The sequence below is a fragment of the Drosophila willistoni genome, chromosome 3R (genome assembly GCF_018902025.1).
Source record: "Drosophila willistoni isolate 14030-0811.24 chromosome 3R, UCI_dwil_1.1, whole genome shotgun sequence".
Lineage (NCBI taxonomy): Eukaryota > Metazoa > Arthropoda > Insecta > Diptera > Drosophilidae > Drosophila > Drosophila willistoni.
The window spans coordinates 21,874,796-21,899,411 of NC_061086.1; the positions used below are offsets into that span (position 1 = coordinate 21,874,796).

General features: G+C 37.6%; 2 protein-coding genes across 3 annotated transcripts in view; both read left to right on the top strand.

Annotated features, from left to right (window-relative positions):
- The window catches only part of LOC6647509 (neuroligin-1), a 36,410-nt gene extending 12,443 nt beyond the window's left edge, over positions 1-23,967 (top strand). Inside the window, exons 3-11 of the mRNA XM_002070334.4 lie at positions 14,124-14,396; positions 15,476-15,673; positions 15,757-16,149; positions 17,070-17,106; positions 19,326-19,538; positions 21,509-21,647; positions 21,914-22,065; positions 22,148-22,260; positions 22,363-23,967. Coding sequence (XP_002070370.4) covers positions 14,124-14,396; positions 15,476-15,673; positions 15,757-16,149; positions 17,070-17,106; positions 19,326-19,538; positions 21,509-21,647; positions 21,914-22,065; positions 22,148-22,260; positions 22,363-23,537 — 2,693 coding nt within the window. The 3' untranslated portion in view covers positions 23,538-23,967. The remainder of the gene's footprint in view (positions 1-14,123; positions 14,397-15,475; positions 15,674-15,756; positions 16,150-17,069; positions 17,107-19,325; positions 19,539-21,508; positions 21,648-21,913; positions 22,066-22,147; positions 22,261-22,362) is intronic.
- LOC111519182 (axoneme-associated protein mst101(1)-like) lies at positions 4,325-5,395 on the top strand. Of its 2 annotated transcripts, none has more exons than XM_047013548.1 (2): positions 4,325-4,520; positions 4,585-5,395. In XM_047013548.1, the coding sequence occupies exon 2, from the start codon at positions 4,630-4,632 to the stop codon at positions 5,359-5,361; it is 732 nt and encodes a 243-aa protein (XP_046869504.1). In that variant the 5' UTR covers positions 4,325-4,520; positions 4,585-4,629; the 3' UTR covers positions 5,362-5,395. The 2 variants fall into 2 exon arrangements, with proteins under 2 accessions (XP_046869504.1, XP_023034358.1); XM_023178590.2 differs by having other exon boundaries at positions 4,616-5,395.
- Positions 23,968-24,616: the final 649 nt, after the last annotated feature.

Sequence of the window (24,616 nt, forward strand, 5' to 3'; positions counted from 1 at the left end):
TTATGAGATTGATGGAATGGGTAGAAAGACTGGCTAGCAGGAAGCAGAGGAGAATATGTATATTCCCGAATTGCGTTTAAAGGAGATTGACCTTGAATGAATGAAATGTGAATAAATAAACCATATTTATTACCATGACTTAAACGTGAGAATAATTAAACTTAATTCAATCTTTTGAGTATTTCAAAACCCAAATCGATAACAATATATGCTCCCCTTAGGATTTCGGCCATATAGCCTAAGCTGAAAGCAAATTGAAGCATATTTTTTCATAGAGAAAAATAAAGAGAATTTAAATTCAAATATGAATTAGTCTACGTTTTCATAACATGTATTCTTTTGTTATTCTTTCAACCCATTTTCGGCTATTGTTCGACTTTTTCAATAATATCTTTCAAAAAGATTTGGAAAATTTCCACCGTGCTAAAAATAAGTTCTTTCCATTAGCTTCAGTCTGAATTAGACTCCAAGTGCTAGTGAATTTATATTTACATATTATAAATTAGAGTTTCTTTCTTAAAGCCTTAACTCTCATTGGCGGTTAAGATTTACTTTTGTGATTAATGAAAGCATTTGCAATAATTTGACTCTCGAAAAAGTCGCAATCAGTGCGTTTTGTGTTCCTTCTGTTTCATCTGGCATAAGCCATTACTCACATAGGCCGAATAACAATGAAATATATTATTAATATGGTTAGCATGTCTGTTTGTATGTGAGTGAGTGTATGTGTTTAGTTTAGTGCGTGCAGCTTTCAACACGCAAGCACCTCGAGACCAAAATCGATGCCAAGTGATATGCGGCAAGATGCGGAAATGGCAACTTCCTTGGCAAATAACATAAAAAAATACCCTAAAAATAATCCAAACCCAGTCACGTCACACGAAACTCAGTAAGTCAAAGCTTTCAATTTAGTTAAATTACTGCAACTGACTAAAATTTGATATCAAACTCTATTTGCCTCAACAAAACAAATGGAAAATGAATAACATATTTTCATTACTTCAATAGAAATTTGGTTTGTTTGCTAGCTAACTTAAGCAACTTCCTATGAAATGTTCTTAGTATTGAATTGTGTGTGTTTGTGCCTTGGAGAAAAAAGGAGAAGCAAATTAGTTATAAAATTTTAATCTTCATCAACACTAGAATTAGTAAATACAAACATAGCCAACAAAAACACAGAGAGAAAGGGAGATTGAAATGCTAATTATGTAATAAATTTTCAACGGGCCAGTGGCTAATAAATTTTTAAATACACCAAAAACCCAAAGACTCGAGAGCAGCCGCTGCTGCCAACGCATTTCATAAATAGAAAAAATTAGCAAGGAAAATTTTAAGTTCGACTTGAAAATATCCTGTAAACGGAATAAAACTGAAATCCTGGACCTTTCTCTCTTTTAAAGACCAAATGGACACGTTTCTAATTCTTACTTTTCTTAATGGCTATCGATTCTAGGTATGGCTTTCATTTTGGTCAAACTCCTTTTTTGTGTGTTTTTAATCACAGGGTATAAATCAGGAGAGATGGCAATGGGCGAGCTAGCGCAACCGACAAAAGTTTTTAATCTAAGCTAATTAAAAAGGCAATTTAAATGCAAACTAAATGAAATGAAATGCTGCTGTGCAAACTTAATTAATAAATTGCCAACAAATGTGGGCGTGGCACTTGGCATTTTTAATTATATGCCAAAACGAACCAAGCCACCAAGTCCACCAACAAATGAACTGCCAAGTCTAGAAATTGGTTTTTAAATTATGATCATTAGTTGGCTAAAATGCATTTAAGTTTAAGCTCATCTCTCCCTAAGCCTCCTACTGTCCACCTCAGTTCAACAAGTGCCGTCTTCAGTCAAACGTCAATTTAGCCAATTCATTTCATAATTGATGGCAATCGCTCAATCTCCCGCTAGTCGCCCGGTCTCAGTATCACTCTCTGGCTCTATAGGCTAGCCAAACTTTGAGGCATAACTCTTCGACCAAAGTCCACAAATCAACCATAACGGTAACAACAATGGGCAACAAGTCACACCCATCGAATACACACAAAGACTAGTGTGTCTGTGTGTGTATGTGCATGAAATTGCTCTAGTTTTTGTTAGGTTTGTGTAGTGTTTTTTTTTTTTGTCTAGCCCTTTTTCCATTTCATATCGAGACACTAGACATGAGAGCCTTGTTATATTGCTGATGGGTTTGCTGATGTTGTTGTTGTTGTTGTTGTTTCTCCTGGCATTTGTGTTGCTGATTGTATTTGCTGCTTGCTATTGCAATTTCCTAGGCTTTACAACAATAACTACCTACAAGTGCTGATGATGGAAAGCCATAAATACTCTTTCACTGCCGTGTTGGGTTGTTGGTTCCACAACATATGGTCGGGGGCTTGGATTGTGAGGAGGGAAGCGGAGAGAAGTGAAAAGAAAAGCGGAAACTTTTGTCAACTTTTGCGTTATAAACGAAGCGCTAGAATACATATTGACTTTAACTGAAAGCGTTTATGTTGATTGTGTGTGTGTGTGTGTGAGTGTCTGAGCGCGAATTGGGATTCTGTGTATGTATGCGTGTTTGTATATTTGCTTGGCTGTAGTACGAGTGCTATCAATAAATCTACAATATGTATGAGGAGTAAACTCGCTGATGGTCCAACATGACGAGCACTTTGAGTCCTCCTCTGTTGGGGGATTGTTTTTTGTGTGTGAATATCCGTGTTATTCTCTTCATCCTCCTCCTCTTGCTCTCTTCCTTTTTGATGAAAACAATGCTGTTAGCTGTTTTTTTTGGCATTTTTCATATTTTTATACACTCACCTGAATAAAGTATTTTCAAATTTTCAAACAGACCTCCAGAGTTTTTGGTTAACTTTTAACTAAATTCTATATTCTACACTTGAAACTTATTCACTATGCATTGTTTTTGTGAAGGAAAGACCAAAAAACCAAAATTTCTATTTCTCTTTTGTTAAATATTCAAAGCAAAATGAAAGTTTGTTTTCTTTTCATAATTTTTTAGTGTAGCCCATAGTCGAGAAGCAAGCAAATGGATAGGCTGCTTTTTTGTTTTGTCATATTTTGTTTGTTTTTATGCAAATTTAAATATTCAATATTTACACAGCAAAATTGCGCTTTTAAAGTGACTGTTATATTTTTTTTTTTGGGAGAACGAAGCCGAATCTAGACCCTCCCAGACCCGAGACCATTCCACCTGTTATTGATGTAGTAATATATGTATACATATTCTTGTTGATCAACCCATGTAACAAGCATTTGGACTGCCTTTAAACATGAAAACCCTAAAAATCATGGGCATAAAATATGCATCAAAAATTTGTCACATCTCAACAAAAATGGTCGAAAAGTTTTACCTTTTCAATGGCCACCACTTGACCCTTAAATATATGGCTACATACAAGTGGCACACCCACTCACAGACACAGGCACACACACACACACACACACACACGTGCACAGCCTCAATGGATGAATGACAAGCATTGAATTTAAATTGCGCATTAAATGTGTCCTTTCATTCATTGTGGGTCGTTTTTCCAAGAAATTGATAAGTCAAAAGTTCATAATTGTCCCCAAACATTCTGTGTCTCTTGTTAGTAAAAATTAAATTTTTATTTTGAAGTCATGCTCTCTTTAGTGGCATAAGAAAGTCAAATAATAGTGGCAATTAGTTGAAATGTGTGCAAATTGAAATAAAAATTGAGCAAAGAATAAAAACAAATATTCCTTTCCGTGTAGAGGGGGCGGTTGGTAAATAAAGTTGCAAGTTGCAGTCGCAACGTGCAAGTTGCATGTATTCAAGCCATTTGCTCATTTCCTTTTCTTTCATTTTTTGGCTGATGTCTTTTAGTCTCTCCTTCTGTGTGTGTTTATTTAGCATGTCATAGTCTAATTACAGGGCGTTACTGACTGCCATTTTGCATGCTTGGTGTGCATTAAGTATACGCCCCGTCTGGCTGGCACTGATTTTTTGTTGCGGCATGTTTACATAGGAAACCAAAAATATTTCATTGAAATAATACAAAGTGAGCAATAGTAACACAGTCACTACACTCCCCTCCTCTCCTAAATTTTCCTATGCTTTTAAATCGTAACCAACCTTAGGATGGGTTTGGGATTACTAACATTTCGGGAATAGTTTCAAAATAGTTTTGTTTTTGCCGACACGCAGCAATCAACTAATCTCGGGCTTAATTTTAACAAAATTGCAGCACGATAACTATGTGGACAACCGAAATCAAACAAAATGAGCTTTGAATTTATGTTTCAACTAACTCGAAACTATATTTTAGTTACGTAAAAATATAAGTTCATTTTTAATGACCAGATTAAAACTAATGTGTTAAAGTTGGTTTTGGAATGTTTATAGAATGTAATAATATATAACGAAAGTAGGTCAGATTATGTTAAATTGAGTCTTAAATCCAAAAAAGGCAATCAGCAGAGACAGTAACTTCCCAACTTGCCCTGAGAAAAAACTCTCCTGTTATTTATTGATTTTCTTCATTCTCAGCAACAGAGGTGAGAAAAGTTAACAATTTAATTTCAGATTGTGTATTTCATATTCATGATGTTTGGAAAAAAGATATTTCTAGTGGTACTTTTCATTGTTATAGTGTGGGCCTATAAGATGGATGCCCTATCGGAGGATCACTCTGGGCTGCTCCTCGACGGTGATAATGATGGAGAATCAAGAGGTGGTTGTCAGTCCAGTAGTAACAATGGCGGCAATTGCAATATTAAAATGTCCGGAGGCAGCAAGCAGAAGGCATCGAGCATAGCTCTTAAAGCGGCTCAGGAGGCGAAAGCCGCTTCGGATTCGCAGGTTGCAGCCGCCGAGGCAGCTGCCCGTCAGGTGAAGCAGCAACTGGCCGAAAAGGCATTCGCTGCAGCCAAAGCAGCTGAAGCTGCTCTGGCAGGGAAACAGCAAATAGTTGAACAACTGGAAACGGAGGTGCAAGAGGGAGAATTGGTTGTAAATGAGGAAGGATCTGCATTGCAAACAACTCAAGCAACTTGCGCTGCAGCCTCTGCAGCTTCAACTCAGTCGGGCTTGCAACTGAAAGCCCTTACAGATGCCGTAAAGAATGCCAAGGATAATGTGCAGAATTCGGAACTTGCCGCCAGTGGAGCGGTGCAAGAGCTGGGCGAGAAACAGCAGCTTGTCGAGGCCGCCAAGAAGCGTGTGGAGTTGCTTCTCAAGCAACTGGAAAGTGCAAAATCGGATTTCAAAAATACCAAAAAGGCTGCCGAACGAGCTGCTTGCGCTGCCCAAGAAGCCAAACAACGCGCTGTACGAGAACGTCGCCGAGCCGAGCAACGCGACAAATGGAGACATCAACATACAAAACTTAGGGATTAAGTGTTATATTTTTCTATTAAATTGGCCTACTAAACGTTGCTTTTTTAGGGGTTTGCTTTAACGCATAGTTTAAATACTTTTCTCTTTTAACAAGATTTTTATTTCCAAGAATTGCGACCTTAACTTTGAAGGCAAACGTGACACGAAAACCAACTTGACAATGTCCAAACATAACATGACTTTTACAATTTTAATCAAGCGAATGTTTTGCCATTTCAAAACCGTCAATTGTTTTCCTGCAACTGTCGAACTGAAATGAGAACCAAGAAAAATACTAGAAATTGTACAGCAATCATTTTGCTACAAGACACATGGCCCAGCAATGGATCGGTCAGCTAGCTGGCATTACAAGGAAGCATTGTCATTTATTACCCAAGACACACAGATTCACACACACACACACACACACACACACACACGGGTATATATGTGTATATATACTTGACTGCCTAACTGCCAACGAGCGTATATAATATTTCATTATAAATTACACACGACTTACGTCAATTTGTATTCGAAGTGAAGTTGGCAGGCGGCAGGCAACCAAACACACCGACAGACAGACATAACGACAGACTTGAGCCGGAGGTGGGGCCAGAAATCTCATAAGTAAGCCATAACAGTTACACACACTCACTCACACACCACTGAGGACAACATATTCGTACATATATGACGGCTCAGTTTATTAGACAGCAAAAACGGAAGTGGCCATAATTTACTAACAAAGCCATAACAAACAAGAGCACAAACCAAAAGCAAAAAAAAAAAATATATATATATATTAGAAATCTCAAGAAAAAGTAAAAGTAAATTTATCAATCAAAGTAGCAGGAAAAAACACTTTCAAATAGTTGTTGGCCATAGATACATACTTATAAATTTCTTTACAAGAAACGTACAACAAAAACAAATGGCAACATATTAAAAACATATATTGACTACATACTCTATATTTTTTGGATAGTCTGAGAAGAATATGGCCATTAATATTTGACAATTTCTTTAGTGTTGGCAGATTGATGGGGCCACGCTTATATGACTTTTGCTTATTTCTTTATATATTACGCATACGTCATGTTAGTTATTGATGAGTTTCGCCATGTGCAGGCCATCAATTATGTTGCAAGAGACGAAAATCATATTCGCCATGAAGCAAATGCGTTGTCGTTAAAATGCAGAAAAAGAAAATACGACAACAAAAAAAAAACGAATGTTATAGGGAGACGAGCACATTATGCAAAAAATGCAGTGAGGTAGTTCAGCAGGGTTAAATTTAAATCAAAATCAAAAAAAAAATCCTTTCACAAATGCTTCCTTCCTGTGCGATGCTTAAAGATCCCCATCAAGATGACTGTATGTAGTTACCCGTCTCTGACCACATCATAAGCAAGCAGCTTTAGGAACATTGTATGGCTGTTCCGTTCCAGCTGCATTTATGGTGGATGAAAGAAAAAGTAACGAATGCAGAAAGAAATGTGCACAAAATGTAACTGGAACGCAATTATGTGCCACATAAATTGCAGAAAGAGAACGAATGAGGCAGCCAAAGCTGAAGAAGCAAAAGGGCATAGCAAAAGAAAAAAAAGAAAAAAACTATTAAACTACCAAGGTGCTAAAGCACTTGCTTCGATTTAACGCACCAAAACAGAAGGAGAAAGAGAGCCAGAGGGAGGTAAAGCGAATGCCTTTCAAATGGCAGTCAACCAATTTTCTTTCGTTGCAATTTTCTTAAGCAGTTTTACGCCTGAACGCTGACATAATGTTGTTAACCGATAATACATTGAAATTGAAAAAAAGGACCAAGTGAAACCCAGAAGCTGGAGCAGGAGATGGAGCGCTAGATGCTCCCGAGACCGAAGCAGCAGCAGAACAGCAGCCACAGAAAATCTCTTACGACAAATTGCATATTTCAATTTGCAACAACATTCAAGGGCTCTGTCCTTTGCCTGCCTGCCTGCTACTACCATTGCTGGGGATCCCAGACACTTGCTTCAACCATTTTCCAGCTGCACTTTTTCCACTTCAGCCCAGTGGAGAGAGCTTTTTGCTTTATATAGTATTCTCTTTTTTTTCTGCCGCTGCTGCTGCTGCTTCTGTCGGTCTGTAGAATCAGGTGTCTGCCGCATATTGGTTTGGTTAAAATGCGCTCACACTTATGCGCTTATGTCTGTCTCTTTGTGTGTGTGTGTGTGTGTGTATGCAAAACTAACTGGAAGCTCTTGGTGGTTAAGTTAAGTCAGAGTTAAGCTGATGCATGGCTTAAGCGGTAAAATGTATTAAGATTAAGTGGCATTCTCTTCTAGACTCCAATGCCATGGACCAAACTACGTAATATTTTACAAGTGAAACGTAGCATGGTCCATGGCATTGGAGTCTACGCAGAGACTAGCTAGCTAGCTAGTGCGACCAAAAAGTGGTTTAAGCCTGATTATACATAGAATATATATTGCAGCCGGTGTTTAACTAGCTTGAGAATTACCCGAAAAGCAAATGCGAGAGAATACATTACAGATACTTATGTTAGGAATTTCTTTTTTTTTTTTTATTCTCTTCGTTAGGTAACATTTTCGCGGCTTTTGTCATTACATTTTATCACAATATCAGACGACTTCCGCTTCATACACATTTGAACATGACTTTTCTCACATTCTGTGAAACAATTTGTAAAACGAATTCCCAGTTAGAACATTTCAAAGAAGCAATTACCTTTCCATGGATCGTTTAGAAAACAATGTCAGCGCAAAATAACACGAATATACCTATGTATCTATGTATATATATTTTTTTTAGGTGGAAATATGTATGTATATGATATTTGTTGCCAATAGCACAGAAATCTTTCTCTCTCTCTGACACTGCTCTACGCGACTCGTCAAGGATGGCAAAAAAAAAAAAAAACATGCGTTGAGAAATGTTGCCAGAGGCATCATAATATTTTACATTTTTATGAAGTGCCAGACGACGCTAAAGGGCCAAAGGCAATAAAAATTCGTATTTTGTGGGGTTATAAAAAATACAGAAAATAACCGAAAAAATTTTGAAAGAAAACAACCAAGCGGCAAGAGAAAGTGGCAGCAAGTTGGCAACATTTGCCATTTGTTAATGTTTTTTAATGATTTATTGGCATTTAAATGTTGTGCGGGGCGAGTGGGCAAGAAGTGAGACGCATCGTAAACATTGCTGCTGCTGTTGCTGCTCTTTCGTTTGCCATGTTTGCTTGTGCGCCTAATTTAATGCAACATTTTTTTTTTGTCTCTGGCTGGCGTTTTTCTTGCATTTTTCTTTACATTTCTTTGGCCTTATCAGTGAGGAAGCAAAAGGCATTTGTGTGTAGGAGGTCTATTTGTGCGTGTGTGTGTGTGAGTGTTTTTGTGAATATGAATGTAAATTGAGTTTGGCGTACAAAGTACTTTGTAATTTATGGCGTGCAATGTGCGTAAGAAGTCACGTGATAACTTCATACTCAGCTTCACTTTCTCATACTTTCTAGCTTTCTTTCTCTTTTCCACTCTCAGAGAGAGCTCTGTGTCCCTTTCCCTTTTTCATCTTTCTTTTATGAACTTTTATGCTTGCTTGTTTGTATGTGTATATGTATTTATTTATGAGTGTTTAGCCACATTTTGCATGACGAAATCATAATTTCATCTCTCTCTTGGCAGCCATTTTTGACATTCTTTTTTGTTGCTGTTATTGTTGTTGTTGCTTCCACGGCTCAGCTGCTGCTGCTGCCGTTGTTGTTGTTGTTGTTATAACTTTCCTGCGGTTTTTGTGTAATATATTTTATAAGTACGTGCCATATATTAAATGTGGCAAAAATTTGTGTGTTGAGTTTATTAACATTATCAAAGTACATAGATTATTCGAGATTAGATGCCTCATTTAGAGATGAAACATGTCTAAATTTATCTTTTCCTCTTGCAAACTTCCACCCTCTCTCTCTCTCTCTTATGATATTTTCATCTTCTTCATTTCTTGATATTTAAATTTTGGCATAAAATGGATAAAAACTTTCAAAAGCAAAACGGTCAAAAGTTTTGCCCAAAAAAAACCAAATGTTTGAGTCAAGCAAAAGTTTGCCAAAACAAACTTGAACTTTTGAATGACTTCTAGAATTTATGAGTGAAAATATGTTTGTATACGTTGATTGATTTTTTGGGAAAATTAATTTACAAAGAATTGCCATCAAAGTCGAGAAATATTCACTTTAGTTTTAATCACAAAAATCCATTAACAACTTGTTGGGAGAGGGAATTACGCAGTTTTACAAAGATTTATTTGTTCGATAAAAAAGAAATGTATGAAAATAACTTTACATTCCCCACACACTCGAAAACAAGTTCCAGCAACATGTTTATCTTAATCTCCCAGAATCGACTAAGCTCCATAACCCAATCAACAGAAATTCATTCAATTGAGTGAGCACTTAAAAAAGTGCCCAACTACAACTACTCATACACAACAAATCCATTCACTTTCCCGGTTTCAACTTTTTCCCACACACACACACAAACAAACAAACAGCAAATAAAAATCGAAAACAGGCAAAAGCCAGTCAAGCAAACCAAAATAAAAGACGAAAAAAAAAAATTAAAAAGAAAAACTTAGGCGAAAGTAATAAACTACAAAGCTGTAAATGCACTTCGGGCCACTGATCGGGCCCGCCACCTAAAAGCAACACAAATTCTCTCCGAAAACAAAAAAGGACGAGCATAATAAAAATTCTACCGTGACCAAAACTGTGTCAGTAGAAAAAACAAAAACAAACACCAAACCCCAACAAAAAAAATGGTTCGGTGCAACTAAACACAAGAAGAAAAAAAACTAAAGAGCAGCGCAATGAACCTTAAATTGAAGACATAAAAATGGATTGGTAGGTAGAGGGGGAAAGATGGAGGGTCGACCTGCAATTTATTAAATCGATAAAAATAAATCGCCAATTTTTGGCAAAAAAGAAAAGCGAAGAGAAAGAAAAGAGACTGAGAACTTTTATATGTTGCACACAACATTTTAAAATCAACCTGTGGCGGAGAATAACAACCAAAAGGAACAGGTACAGTAAATAATGGCTAAAGACAAATGATTTGGCTTAAACTTTGATTTAACTGGTCAGGCATACATTCTAGTGTTGAGATTATCCTAGCTCTCACATTGACTTTTTAATGAGTAAACAAGTTCATTTATTCAGTTACCCAGTTGCCCATTCACTTGATCAGTTTGACTTTATTGTTTTGTGATTTCCCTGATCAGTTTATATATTCATGTGAAAAGAATGTTTATCAATAATTGTAAGTTAATCTAATCTATGTATGTAGATTAGATGACAAATTTCAATGGAAAAAACAGGAAACAAAGCTGACTTCAGTTTATCTTCTTATCTTAATTTATAATTTGGTTTGAAGTGTGGGAATACCTGAACTTACCAATCAATGAACATACATAGGAGTCACTGAGTCAATAAGTGAGTAAGTCAAAATGAAAACATAATTAGTGAACATGTTTTCCCCTCACTAAAAAAATCATTCAATTTTGTTCATTCAATAGTGACTCAACACTAATGTACAGCCTCTCCTTTATACCTCCTCTCCTACGTACCTCAAAATATTCACTTTTTCAATTCTCTCATTGGCCTATTAAAGTTTTTTCTGTTTTTTTTATTTGTGCATTTCTTTTTATTTCCGTTTCATTTCATGACCACTCACTGTGGTTGCAGAAATTTACTACTATTCTAACACAAAAGGCGACAGTAAACTTGAAGCGCAACGAAATGAAATTTTCTACCAGATTCCCATAAAACGAAATGAACTAGGTATGGTGGCGGGGGGCTAAGGAAGAGAGGGCTAAATTGCCGCAACCAACTGTGGCCTGGAACAAGCTTCTTGAATCGGATACAAGCAGAGGCAGCATTGTATGTATGTGTCAGTCTGGGCCAGAAAAACAAACGACGACGACGACGACAACAATGTAGAAGAGGCTGTAAGGCTAAAAGTTGGTGAGAAAATGAGTTGAAGTAGGATATTGATTTCACCTAGTTTTTGGTTTTGTCTCTGGCCAAGTTATGACTACATTTTCTTTGCTTTTTGTCGTTACTTTTTTCCCATTGCAAGCAAAAAAATTTGTAAAAGCAAATTAAATTTTTTTTTCGTTTTAGTATTTCAAGTTGTTCTTGGAAAACTGCTGAAAAATATTCATCAACGCATTCAACAAATAATGAAATATTCTGTTCTCTCAATCTCTTTTCTCTCTGTCTTTTGTCTTCAGTTGTGTTCATTTGAATAGTGTGTCAATCAAAATGTATACACAACGGATAAATTCTGGAATTCTTACAACATGCCATAAATATTTTTGTGAATATGATTAAATTTATGCCACTCAAAATTACATAAAAACACAATTCCCAAAAGAGGGCGGCGCGGACAGTTGGTATCCAAAAACTTTATGCGTAAAGTGGCAAACATAATGCAAATCCGGTTCAACACCAACCAAACACAAAATGGTTCAAGGGGAGGTGTGGGAGGAGTTCCTAAAAGCACATCGTGTGGCATGTAAATTAAAACATGTTCAACTTATTAACAAGACAGCGGCAAAAACTAAAAACCCCCAAAAGTCGCATTTAGTTTTCTTGCCATTTTGAACAATAAAACATATACACAAGTATTATTATGTATGTATTTTACATTTGTGTGTGGCTGTGTGTAAGCCCATGTGTGTGTATGTGTGTTTTGTTGTGGGAAAGGAAGGTTGAAATTATGCGCGCCCAAATAACTATGCTATGTAAAAGTTTTTGTAGGCATTTCAAGACAGACTTGTTCTTGTTGTTGTTTGTTAGGTGGGCGTGGCTTGTTATAGAAACTTGTGCCTGCTGTGTGTGAGTTGACTTCTTCTTCTTCTGCTGTCGAGACAGGAGCATAAAGTTTTTTAGTAAGTAGCACCCCCGGGTGCAGCCAAAAAACCGTAGAAGATACAGCCATGCAGACGTCGCCATACTTGTCATACGGCGAGGCCATGTTGAAATGACATCAAAAAGTTTTTTGGGTTCAAAAAAGGATGAACATTTTTGAAGTAAAGTTTTTCTCGGCGACAAGTTTTAAATGCTGTTTGCATGTTTCTTGGTTTCCCTCCCCTCCCCTCACCAAACTATTTTAATGTCCACACAAATTGCTGTGATTTTTATGCCTCATTTTCTTTTGCGGACGGGGGTAAAAGTAAATTTATTTATTACATTAATTTAGTTGAGCCGACATAACAGTAGAAAATGAAGATTTGTACTGTTTCTATCTGCAAACGTTTATAAACTATTTCATCGCACATCTGTGGCCATTACAAGGTCAGCGCACTTCTACACATTAGCCATGAACTATGAAAACACTTCAATACTGGCAAAGCCGACGTCGAGAGTCAAAACCCGTAACTAAACCATTAATCAAGTTTGGCAAAGCATACGGGCAAATAGGTAAACAAGGTATTAAATCAGTAGACCGATTTGTCTGGGGATTTTCCTTTTCGCCACAAGACGCAAGACAAATGAGTGTCTAAGCCTCAAAATAGGCAAATTATACGTAAACAACTCTTTTCTTTTTTTGTTCCTCAATGAAAGAGACTAAATCTCAGAGTCATCAATAGGTAAAGATAGGGGAGGATGGGATGGAGTTTGGTATTTTATTTCTAGTCTAGTGCGCTCTAATCTGAATTGGACACGTGTCGTTGTGTGGCTCAAGATATTTTCTATAGATTGTAAGTTTTTTATCTACTTTTTCGTTGACCTGAAAATAATTTGTGGGAAATATCGATTGAGTTGAGAGATAGTGTCTGTCATTAGACAACAAATTATACGAAAATGCTCTCACAATGAAACAGCTTCTAGCTTTAATTTTCAATTTAAGAAGTTGCTTTCAAAATTGCATCTCAAAGAGGTCTTTTGCTAGATACATATCGTTTATGTATGTATGTATCTATATCTGAGTGCATGTATCTGAGCGAGTCAGCGTCAGAATGAAGCTTCAAAACCAAACAAAAGCCACAACAACAACAATGAAATGAAAGGAAAGAGAATCAGTATATGAGTATGTGGATGAGTATACATACATATACATATAGGAAAAGTTCTCAGTCCTGGTGGTGATGGAACAAAAGGACTTGCTTATCAAAGCGGAAAAAAGAGTTGAGCTTGTTGGTTTGGCCAAGAGTTAGAAGTGGCGAAAAGGAAAGCAAGTTACTATGTCAGTGACTTTTATAAATAGCGTGAACAAAAGACACGTGGCCCATGTGGACCTCTACCAGGCCACAAACAGACAATGAATGGTTGTATATGAAAAGGTTTATAAACTGGGTGAGAGACTGTCTCTGCTCTGTGTGTGTTTATGTGGGTGACACACCAATGTCAATATCTATTTAAAAACCACCTCCGTGGAGACAGTATCCCAGTATTCATCAGCATCGCTCAGCGTCATGTTCACATTTCAAAGTCACATTTACACCTCTCTTCATACCGCCTGCTCATGGTTAATTCGATGAGATTCATTCACACATTATAAGAAGAGTTTTTTAGAACAAAATTGTATAAGTACATGATTTTATGGCATCACTTTAAGTTGGCCAACATCGACAGGGCACCGTATCTTAATGGCGGAAGCACTTTCAATTTGGCATTTTTTATCTACTTTTTGCAGTTACTTCTGTTTCCTGCAATTGAACCAGCTGTCAATTAACAAGCAAGCAAACCATTTTATATATTTTTTCCCCTCCATTTCTCTATTTTGCAGTGGGTTCTCGCGATTCAACGGGCAGCTCCTCCTCATCGTCGTCGTCGTCATCCGGATCTTCCTCGTCCTCTTCCTCATCGTCCTCGTCGTCGTCATCATCATCATCATCATCGTCGTCAGCTGGCAGCAGCGGTCCTGCCAAGTATCCTGTGCTTGTGTTCGTTCATGGCGAATCATATGAATGGAACAGTGGCAATCCCTATGATGGCTCGGTGCTGGCCAGCTATGGACAAATATTGGTGGTAACCATAAATTATCGCCTCGGAGTGCTGGGTAAGTGCTTGGGCCATACTCAAAATGCTAATGCTAATTGATATGCTGAGTGCATGAACTGCCTGAATGAGGAGACAGTCGACCAGCAGCGACTCACTGAAACGAGGAAAACGTGCCGACCGACCGACCAAATAATCGACAAAAGCGTTGCCAGCCGCTAGCTGCTTTTAAGCCGCTGCAACAGCAATTGCAAAACCAACAGCAGCAGCAACACTAGCACCACCACCAGCAACTGCACTTCCGCTGACAGCAACAACAAAAAAAAAATAACCAGCTGCAGCCAGGCGAACGTTTATTCCATAATCTAACTAATTTAGTTACAGTCTACTGCAAAAAAAGAATAATTCAACATTGGCACAGTAGATAAAAGTCCATGGAAAAAGGACTTTAAATTTGTGTTTATAGAAAGTATTATAAATACAGTTTTGGAAGATTTAATAGAAATCTTAGACTTTAAAATAATGTTCTTCAGTCGGTCTAATAGATCCTGTCAGATATCTTTCTCGCATTTATTGTCACAATGAAATCTATCACTATATAACGAATTATATACAGGGAAAGATCGAGAACAGCTATAGGTAGAAATCATTATATAGATATCCATTCTAGTTTTATTTATTTTCTACATTTCTTTGCAAATTTAAAGAATAGATTCAATCCACTGTGCTTTTGGCCTCCGATGCTTGGTAAAAATGAAAATTAAAATACACACGAAATTAGAGTGACCTCATTGCCGCACACCGGCCGCCATCCATCCATCCACCCAACCCACCAACCATCAAACCATTACCACTTGCCCCACACGAACTGTGCTGTGTTGCTTTTGCCGTTGCGGAAACGGAAGTGCTGACATCATGATTTGCACGCGTGACTTTGCACATTTACACAAGTGTTGCGTCCATGCGTTTGACATTTTAAATAGTCAAGCAGGCCGAGTTGTGATGGTCGGTTTGGGGTTCGGGGGTCGACCGTTCTATTGAATACCAGAGTCGATTAAATTTTCATTAGCGTTCGTAGTGGTAGTGCACCTAATCAGGCGCAAGTAAATGCTAATGATGATAATTCTCTGTTTTGTCCAGGTTTTCTAAATGCCAATACAGATCGGTATTCCAAGCTGCCAGCCAACTATGGTTTGATGGACATTATAGCTGCTCTGCATTGGCTAAAGGAGAACATTGCTGCCTTTGGCGGTGATCCAAATAGCATAACATTGGCTGGCCATGGAACGGGAGCAGCATGTGTGCATTTTCTGATATCATCGATGGCAGTGCCAGAAGGTGAGCATTCCGTCTCTATCTCTCTCTCTCTCTCTAGGATTAATTCTTTACTTCTTGTGTGTTCGTTCTCACCAATACAACAGGACTACTTTTCAATCGCGCCATACTAATGTCCGGTTCGGGTTTGGCTCCTTGGTCGCTGGTTAGTAATCCCGCCAAATATGCGGCCATTGTGGCGCATCATGTGAACTGTGCCTCGGATCTACCGCATGCACATCTCATGAAATGCCTGAGGGAAAAGCCATTGGAGCAATTGTTGAGTGTTCCCATAAGGCCGCCAGAGTTTGGCTTTGCATTTGGCCCCAGCATTGATGGAGTTGTCATTGATGGTGGTGATTATGTGCCACCAGCTCCGGGTTCTGCGGCAGCACAAGCTCAAGCTCAAGCCTCAACAGCTGCTGGCAATGGATTGGGCGGTGAGGCGGGCATCGCAGCAGCCGGTGGTTGGGGTACACCTGGACAATTAGAGAACATTGGTGAGTATAACGTGCCTCATTAAAGCGTCATTTTCTGTTTATATGGAATACCCTTGTCAAAGAGCCAACTTTCGTTGTTTAAAGGAAGTGAAAAAACGGATATTTCAGAAATTTAATGTTTATAAAGGAATATTATAGAAATATTCAAAATAAAAGATTAACATAAAAACTTCTTTTCTAATCAATTTCCGGCAATTTTAGACAACTTTTAATTTTCTTTACAAAAATAAAAAATAAATGAATCCGAATCACCTAAGAAAATCACATTGAATATCCGTTTGGATTTTTACTTATGTATCTAATTTCATTCAATTTGACTTATGAATAAGTATTTTAATATTAACAATGACTAAAATTTACCAAAGAATACAAGTCTAAACTTCTTTTTGTATAATCAATAAAATGATCCGAATCAAACTATCAGATATCAGTCTACCATCGCTTTCGTTTCCAAATAGTTTTGAAATTATCTTTTTAATTCGATTTCAAACCTACACAATTTGCGAAAAGGAAATCAATTGAAATCTAATAACATTTAAGTTTGGTGTATTAAGAAAAGTAGCTATTCAATTATAGACAAGGGTATCAACAATTCGGCTTGCCGTTTTTTAGTCAATAAAGTTTAATTATTTGCAAATGAAATGAAACAAATTATAATGCCACATACTTCTGTTTTATTTTCCTTTACACTTGCTGTCCATGACGACTCTCCCTTTCTCTCTCTCTCCCACTTTCTCTGATGACTATGATGACGATGGAAACGACGACAACGATGTGTTGGATCTGCTTGCACTTGTGAACCGCCATGTTTAATGTCGCCATCATCAACACACTCACGTACACACACACACACGAACACCCAAACACACTAATACATTGATATGTATGGGCCACATGTGGCGGCTTTTTAATTAATTCAGTATTAATGAGAAAAACTGCCATTAACAAGTTGTCAAGGTAAGAGTGTTTTTTCTTTCAGCTCTGCAGTTGAGGCAACGGCGGCGGTGGTGATGCTTAATTATTTTTACCTTTACAAACATACTTACATTCACTACTTTCCTTCACACACACACACACATGTAACTGCATTATGCAATGTAATTAATTTAAAGTTGAAAACTGTTTTTATTTTTTACTTTTGTATTATTTTGTTTTGCGAATTTTGCGTGCTTTGTGAACTGTCAAAAGATTTTATCTTGATTCTTGTTGCTACGACAAGCAGTCAAAATGGCGTTAGCTTAACCAGCGATAAGCCAAAACCCACACTAACACACACTCTCACAAACACACAAACACACACACACACACCCACACTTTGGTGTAATTAATTTATGCATATTAGACACGCAAATTCTGTTCTCTTGCTCACCTTCCATTTTGTTCCAATGCTTCCAGCAGCAATTGAGTGGGCGCGCCCATTGACTTATGCCCTCTTTATATGTACATTTATATATATACATTGGTTGGCATTTTACATAGTTAATATATATATTATTAACAGCTAATTAGTCTGCGATTTGATTAAGTAATTGATTTTGTGGGATTTACTTTGATGATTCAAAAGGTTGGAGGCTCAAATTATAATTAGCTTGAATCACTGCCAAACCATTCTATATGAAATATGGCAACTGACATGCCACAAGTGACGAATCGTTACTGTATTCAAATACTTAGCTCACTCCACTAAATGGGGTTGGCACATCCTTAAAATAGAAACAAATGACAGGTCTATATTAAACTAGGAAAAGATTTGCGTCTCCAACTTGCAGTCAGGATTTCAGAGTGATGAGATGATAACAGGAAATACTCCACTCCAGCCTTGTTTTATGTATTTGGCTGAAATAATGATCAAATTAGTGCAACTCAAATACTCAAGGACTGCGCCTTCTATAACAACAAAACATATCTCAAGTCTAACATAGCTTTGGCTGATCCAAAGGGCAACCTAAACGTTACATTCCAGCATCCATTTTAGATAAAAGTTAACTCAGATATTTTGACCATAGAAATTTCTAAATACCTATTTTCCAAAGGGTACTTGGTTTTTTACCCACATTTATCTCTTTGCAAACTTTGCCAAAGGCCACAATAATTTGGAAAATTTTGTGTTTTTTCATTTTCATTTGGTAAACAAGTTTAACTGCCCTTAAAGTTTAACCACAACACTTGATCAAAATATGTATGTATAACTCTGGTGAAAGACTACATATATATTTGTGGATTGCACTCTACTTCTCCCCCTCCGTGCTACCACTCACCCAACCCTTTAACATTTCAACCATATGCACTTAAAAATTTATTTTAGCTTACACACACACACAAACCTACATACATGTAGATACAAATAGTTGTAAGAGTTTGGGTAGGGGATGGGGGTTAAGCAAAAGTCTTGCATTTTATTTTTGGTAAATTTTATTTGCTCTTTGTGCATGTGTTTAATGGAATTCCTTTAGAATATATATATATATAAAGATACAGATAGAAGAAGCAGCGGCAGCAGCAGCAGAAGAGGGTCCGTTGATGTGTATGTGTGTAGGGGTTTTGGCTTGCCCCAAAGCAAATTGCTTTTAAATGTGCACAAAGAAATATTTATATTCCTTTTTGCAGTTAGCTGTGTATGTAAGTTGGCTAGCTGACTAATAGCCTCTCGGGCATTGACAGTTTACAAAGCGCAAGGAGCAGGATAAATTGAGGATACTTGAACAGGAGTAATGCCAGAGCAGAGACTTAAAGACATAAAAGCGGGTCAAGCATGTGGTTAAGACAATTGCAAACTTGAGATTAATTGGCAAATTCATGCATAAATAAGACAAGTGGTGTGAGCTACACTGCGTATACGTAATACATACGAAACACTTTTTAACATGCAGATAGGAGCTGCTGCGGCATGCTCCTTTTGGCATAAAAATATGTCCATTGGGCAGCTTTATTTTATCTCAGCGAAACTCTGCATAATTTCTCAGATCCTTTTTCGTGCGTGCTTGGGAGATGTTCAATGGAAATGATGAACGGGTATGGGGCACATCTTAACTCAAACACGCAACTATTTGGCACACCTTGGACTCCACCGCCACCGCCACCGCCACCACTGGCAACGCCAAGCGAGCAACAGCTGCTCATTCCTCATTCTGATTCGGTATCTTTTGCTTATTTTGTATTTTTCGCATTTTTCGCAGATACGACCTGATGGCCGGCGTGACACGTGCCGAAGCCTTTTTCAGCTTCAATTCGGGCGACGTGCAATATGGCATCGAGGCGGATCGACGTTCGAGAATTTTAAAGGCCTACGTTCGCAACACGTACACATTTCATTTGAACGAAATATTCGCAACGATTGTCAATGAGTATACGGATTGGGAGAGACCGGTGCAGCATCCAATTAATATCCGGTGAGTAATTGCGTTTGTGGGCGTTATGGTGACCCCGACGACGCCTGCCCAGCACATGAGTCGTATGAGGGAAACGGATGGATGATGTGAACCAAGGAGGGGTCGTAATTCCAGAAAATCGTGTAGGGGATGGGGGGAGGTTTCGTTGCTGATGGCGTAAACGGGAAGTTTGTGCCGAATAAATATTTCGTTCTTAATTAAATGCTACCCCCTGGCATGCGGGAAAATCTTTCCTTACCCTGTGTGCTCTCTCGCTCTCCTTTCTGTCTCTATGTGTATCTTCCTTCATTCTCATTCTGAGAAGCTTTTCAATTAAAACGACTTAAGTGAATCCTGATTTCAATCTTTGCGTATGGGGTACATATGCAAATTTTCTCATTCGTTTTGATTTCAATTCATTCATGAATGAGATTTTTGGCAAACAAATATAAATTTACGTTTTCCACATTGTATAGAATTTTCCCACAATAAATTGTTCGTATTTGATTTATAAATTTTTGAGTATGTGTGTTTGACTAGGTCAAAGTGCAACACAACACCAAATGCAGCATATTGACTTTCAATCCAGGCACAAATTCATACAACATTTTTGTTTGTGTAATTTATTTCAAATATACAAGTTTTTTCAGCCTCCATTTCAAATAAAGAGGAGAGTGGGAAAATCAAATTGATTTCCGTTTTTGTGCGAAGCCCACATCTCTCGTATACTTAATATTTCCTTTATACATATTTCTTTTTTTTTCCCCCTCCCACATTTTGCAAAAGCGATAAGAGTTATGCAAAAATTGTTGCTGCGATGTGCAGACGTGCGTTCAAATTTTTGCTTGCAATGAAGCATCAAACGTTTCACGCTTCATCTGTGGCACAAGCCTCAGCAGCATCTCATTTCTCTTCTCTTATCCACTACGAAGATTGTGAACGGTCGTGCGGATATTTTAAATGGATTTTGCCATTATAAAGGCGGAATAATAGATATGACAAATGCAATCAAAATAAATATTAATATAGGACTTACCAGAATATTTCCACATGACAAAAATAAGAAACAGAAACAGAGAAATCGATCTGAAAAGGATTTAAATTCAATACATTAGAATGATAGAAAAAAGGAGAGGAAAACCATGCGAATACTCTTTCATTGGCATTTTGCTAAAAGAAGATACATAAAAACTTAAAATTCGAATTCGCTCATATGAAATTCTTACATTTGTGATCTAATATTCTGAATGGATTAGATAACTGAGCATAAAAAAGATACAAAATTTATTGTATTTAATGTCACAAATTGATAACACAGTTTTTAGTTTTTACGCCTTTTGCCACAGTCAGAAGAAAACTTGCTTTTCATCTCAATATGTACCTGAGCGCATATATATTTACCAGTTATATATATACGAACATACATATCAGATGATGTACCAAGTTTTTGCCATTGGCCTCATCTCTCGACAGAGCCCTTTTGCTCTTTTTTCTTGGCCCAGCTGTTTTTTGTTGCTCCTTTTTTTTTTGAAGTTTACATTTTATTTTTATTGCCTGGATCCTGAATCCTGGGTCTCCATTTCTCTGTCTTTCTGTCTTGCTCTGTGCATCGGGCAAGATATGTATGCAAATGCGGCAAATGGTTTTTATTCAAATTTTACGCTAGTGCATTTCAAATGCATAAAGAAGCTAGCAAAGACATAGACAACTTTAAAAAATTCAACAAAATTGCACTAAATCAGTGAAATATATCTATATATATATATTTGTATATATCTTTAGGATGTTAGCTAAAATAGGCCTAGACCAGAGAGAGAGCCATCATCATCATCATCTTGTAGACGAAATGGCTTGTTTGTTGCTCACTTGAACACACTAAACTCAATGGTGGTGGTTGTTGTTGTTGGTGCTATGGGCCAAAATAGCCGGAAAATTGCAATGAAAATTGTTATTTGATTTTAACGCTTTTTCACATTTTCTTTCACTTACAGAGATGAAACCCTAGAGGCCTTGAGCGATGCCCAGGTTGTGGCACCAGCAGCCCAAACTGTTGATTTGCACTCGGCAGATCATCGCAATTCCTATTTATATGTGTTTGACTATCAGACACGTTTTGGTGATTACCCGCAGGTGAGTGCTCAATGTAGATGATATGGAATACATTTCATTTGAATAACTCGCATTGCTGCACACACACACACACACACGCAACGAGTTATAGTCATAGTCATTAGCTTGAAGTGCATGTGAGTGGTTGGGGGAGTGGGTGATGGATGGGGGGGCAACCAAATACCACAGCACTTTGCACCTAACCGACAACAGCAACTGCAATTCCATTCTAAACAATTCTCTTTTTACTATTCTCCCTCTTCTCTCCCTTTTGGGCTGTTTTACAGCGTCAGGGCTGCATTCATGGCGAAGATTTACCATATATCTTTGGTGCACCACTTGTCGGTGGTTTCAATCATTTTACGCGCAACTATACGAAAACCGAAATCAGTCTATCGGAAGTTGTGATGTTCTACTGGTCCAACTTTGTGCGCACTGGGTAAGTAACCAAGAGGATGGGATGATATTGTTGGTCCTTATATAATAAACCACATTTTCAATGTATGTTTGTGTGTGTGCAGCAATCCAAATGAACAAATGGAAACAGAGCATGGCAGTCGACAGGAGAGAAGTCGCTACAAGACCATCGAATGGACAGCCTATGAGAGTGTACATAAAAAGTACTTGAATTTTGGTAAGTATTGCAATTTTGTATTAAAGAAAACTTGATGTCAAACGGATTTTCTTCAATACTAAATATTATTTTCTTTCAATTTCATTTTCTTCATTTCATTAGACACCAAGCCCAAATTGAAGAATCACTATCGTGCCCACCGTTTGTCGTTTTGGCTGAATCTTATACCAGACTTACATAAACCTGGTGGCGATAATGTGCCCGCTGCCCATCATCAGCTTAACGATGATGATGAGGAGGATAATAATATACCCGGTGATGCATCGGTGAAGCCTTTAAATCCACAATACACTTCGAGGGCAGCCAATGCAGCAGCCATGGGAAATTTTACCATTTTCACCAATCAAGTTTTCTCGCTGCTGAATCTCAGTTCGCCCTCTTCGTCGTTGCAGCGTAATGGTACCAGGTATGGTGGAGGAAAGACCTATCCAGATGATATGATGGATGGTGATCATGCAGGAGGTGGAGCTGCTAGTGCTTCACAGGACAATGATGGTTTCGCTGCCTATTCGACGGCATTGAGTGTGACCATTGCCATTGGCTGTTCCCTGCTAATATTGAATGTTCTCATCTTTGCCGGCGTCTATTATCAACGAGATAAGACACGACTCAGTGAGCCAAGAGCTCAGACCAAACTGAAGCGACAGGAAAACGGCCAAATGCCAAATAATATTTGTGGTGATTTGGAGACTTTAACCATTCATGCCAAGAGTGATCCGGCAACTATATTATCGCATCATCATGCCATGCAGCATCATCAATTGCCTCCTCCGGAGTTTGCCGATATACCGCATCGTGCTCCACCGCCGCCCAAGCATATGAAATCACTACAGGATCCGGGTGGTGGTGGCGGCGGTGGTGTTGGTGGTGGTGTGCCAAGCCAAGGAGTTGGACATGGTGGTGGCATGATGCCTCCACCTCATGCCTTGCAAGTATTGGGCAATCAATGCGGCACATTGACCAAAAAGAGTTGCATGAAACAGACCCAGGCCCAGCAACATTCACCAGCGCAGCAGCAACAGCAACAACAGCAGCAGCAACATGTGGTTAGCCATCAGCAACATATGCAGAATCATCATAATCAAAGCATGACAAGTGTGCTGACCACAGCCGGTGGATTGGTAGTGCCAACACCACCCACAGTTCCAGTGATTGTGGCTACTACCACACAGCAGCACTCTCAGCATTCACAGCAGCAGCAATCACAAGTTCAGCAGCAGCAGCAACAGCAAATTCAGAGTCAGCAACATCCGCTGATGGATGAGTTACGTGTGTGACATTAATTGACCGTGCGTTTTAAATGTGATCTCTAAGCGCACAGTTAATCTTAAACATTTCCATCATAATTATCATCATCAGCTGTTTCAGTCTCAGTCTCCTCTCGCCTCCATGTGTGAGTATATACTTTGCTTTTGGGTAAGCCTTCACAAACTATGCGTATGAAGTTTTATACTCTATAAGTGTTGCATATTTATTTTGTAAATACATCATTTAGTTTAAGTTAGTTGCTAAGTTTTAATCAGCATGAATGTGTTAAGTCGTTATCCACTCAAACCAAAACAAAACAAAAAAAAGAATTAGGCTTTTCCGAATTTCCTTTCGCTCGAATAATTTCAATCTTTAGGACCAACAACCACACTATAGAAAATTCTTTTAGTTAAGCTTTAAATCTATGAAATTCTTGTTATAGGTATACTATACATATATATATAAATATATAAATGCAAAAACTGTAGAAACAATTCTTTAAATATTTACTCAAAAAAAAAAAACGACATGAATGTTATTCTTCCAAAGACTGAATTATAATGGTGTATGTATGTGTGTAAATAAAATTAGTTGCAAAAATAATAATAAAAAAAACCACAGATTTCTGAATGTATCAAACCAACAGATTTTAATAAAGAAGAGGAGTATGTTTTTTTGTTCTCTGTTATTTTCATTCTGAGTTTATCTGAGAAACTATTTCAAATCGATTCGGCAAATTTAAAAGCGATTGCATTAGCAAATCACGAGTCTGAGAAGACTCTGTGAATCAATATTGAACCAAATTTGCAGCCGTCAGGACACTGTTGTATCATTCCATTGGAAAAACTAATAACAATTTTTTTCCTTTACAAACTGTTAGTAAGAGAGAGCAACTAAATTTAAAAAAATGTATTGTTAATTGTAAGCATGCAGCTACTTTGTTATGTAACTAAATAAATATTTATATAGCTATTAACATTAAAAAAAAAAAAGAAGCATTAAAATAACTACACACATATATATATAAATACATAAATTACAAAATAGGAAAATACAATTTCCAATTGCAGAAATAGTTAAAAATTCCATTACAAAATGGACAACACAG

Coding starts and splice junctions, on each gene's coding strand:
- LOC111519182 (XM_047013548.1), top strand. CDS start 4,630: ATGGATGCCCTATCGGAGGATCACTCTGGGCTGCTCCTCGACGGTGAT.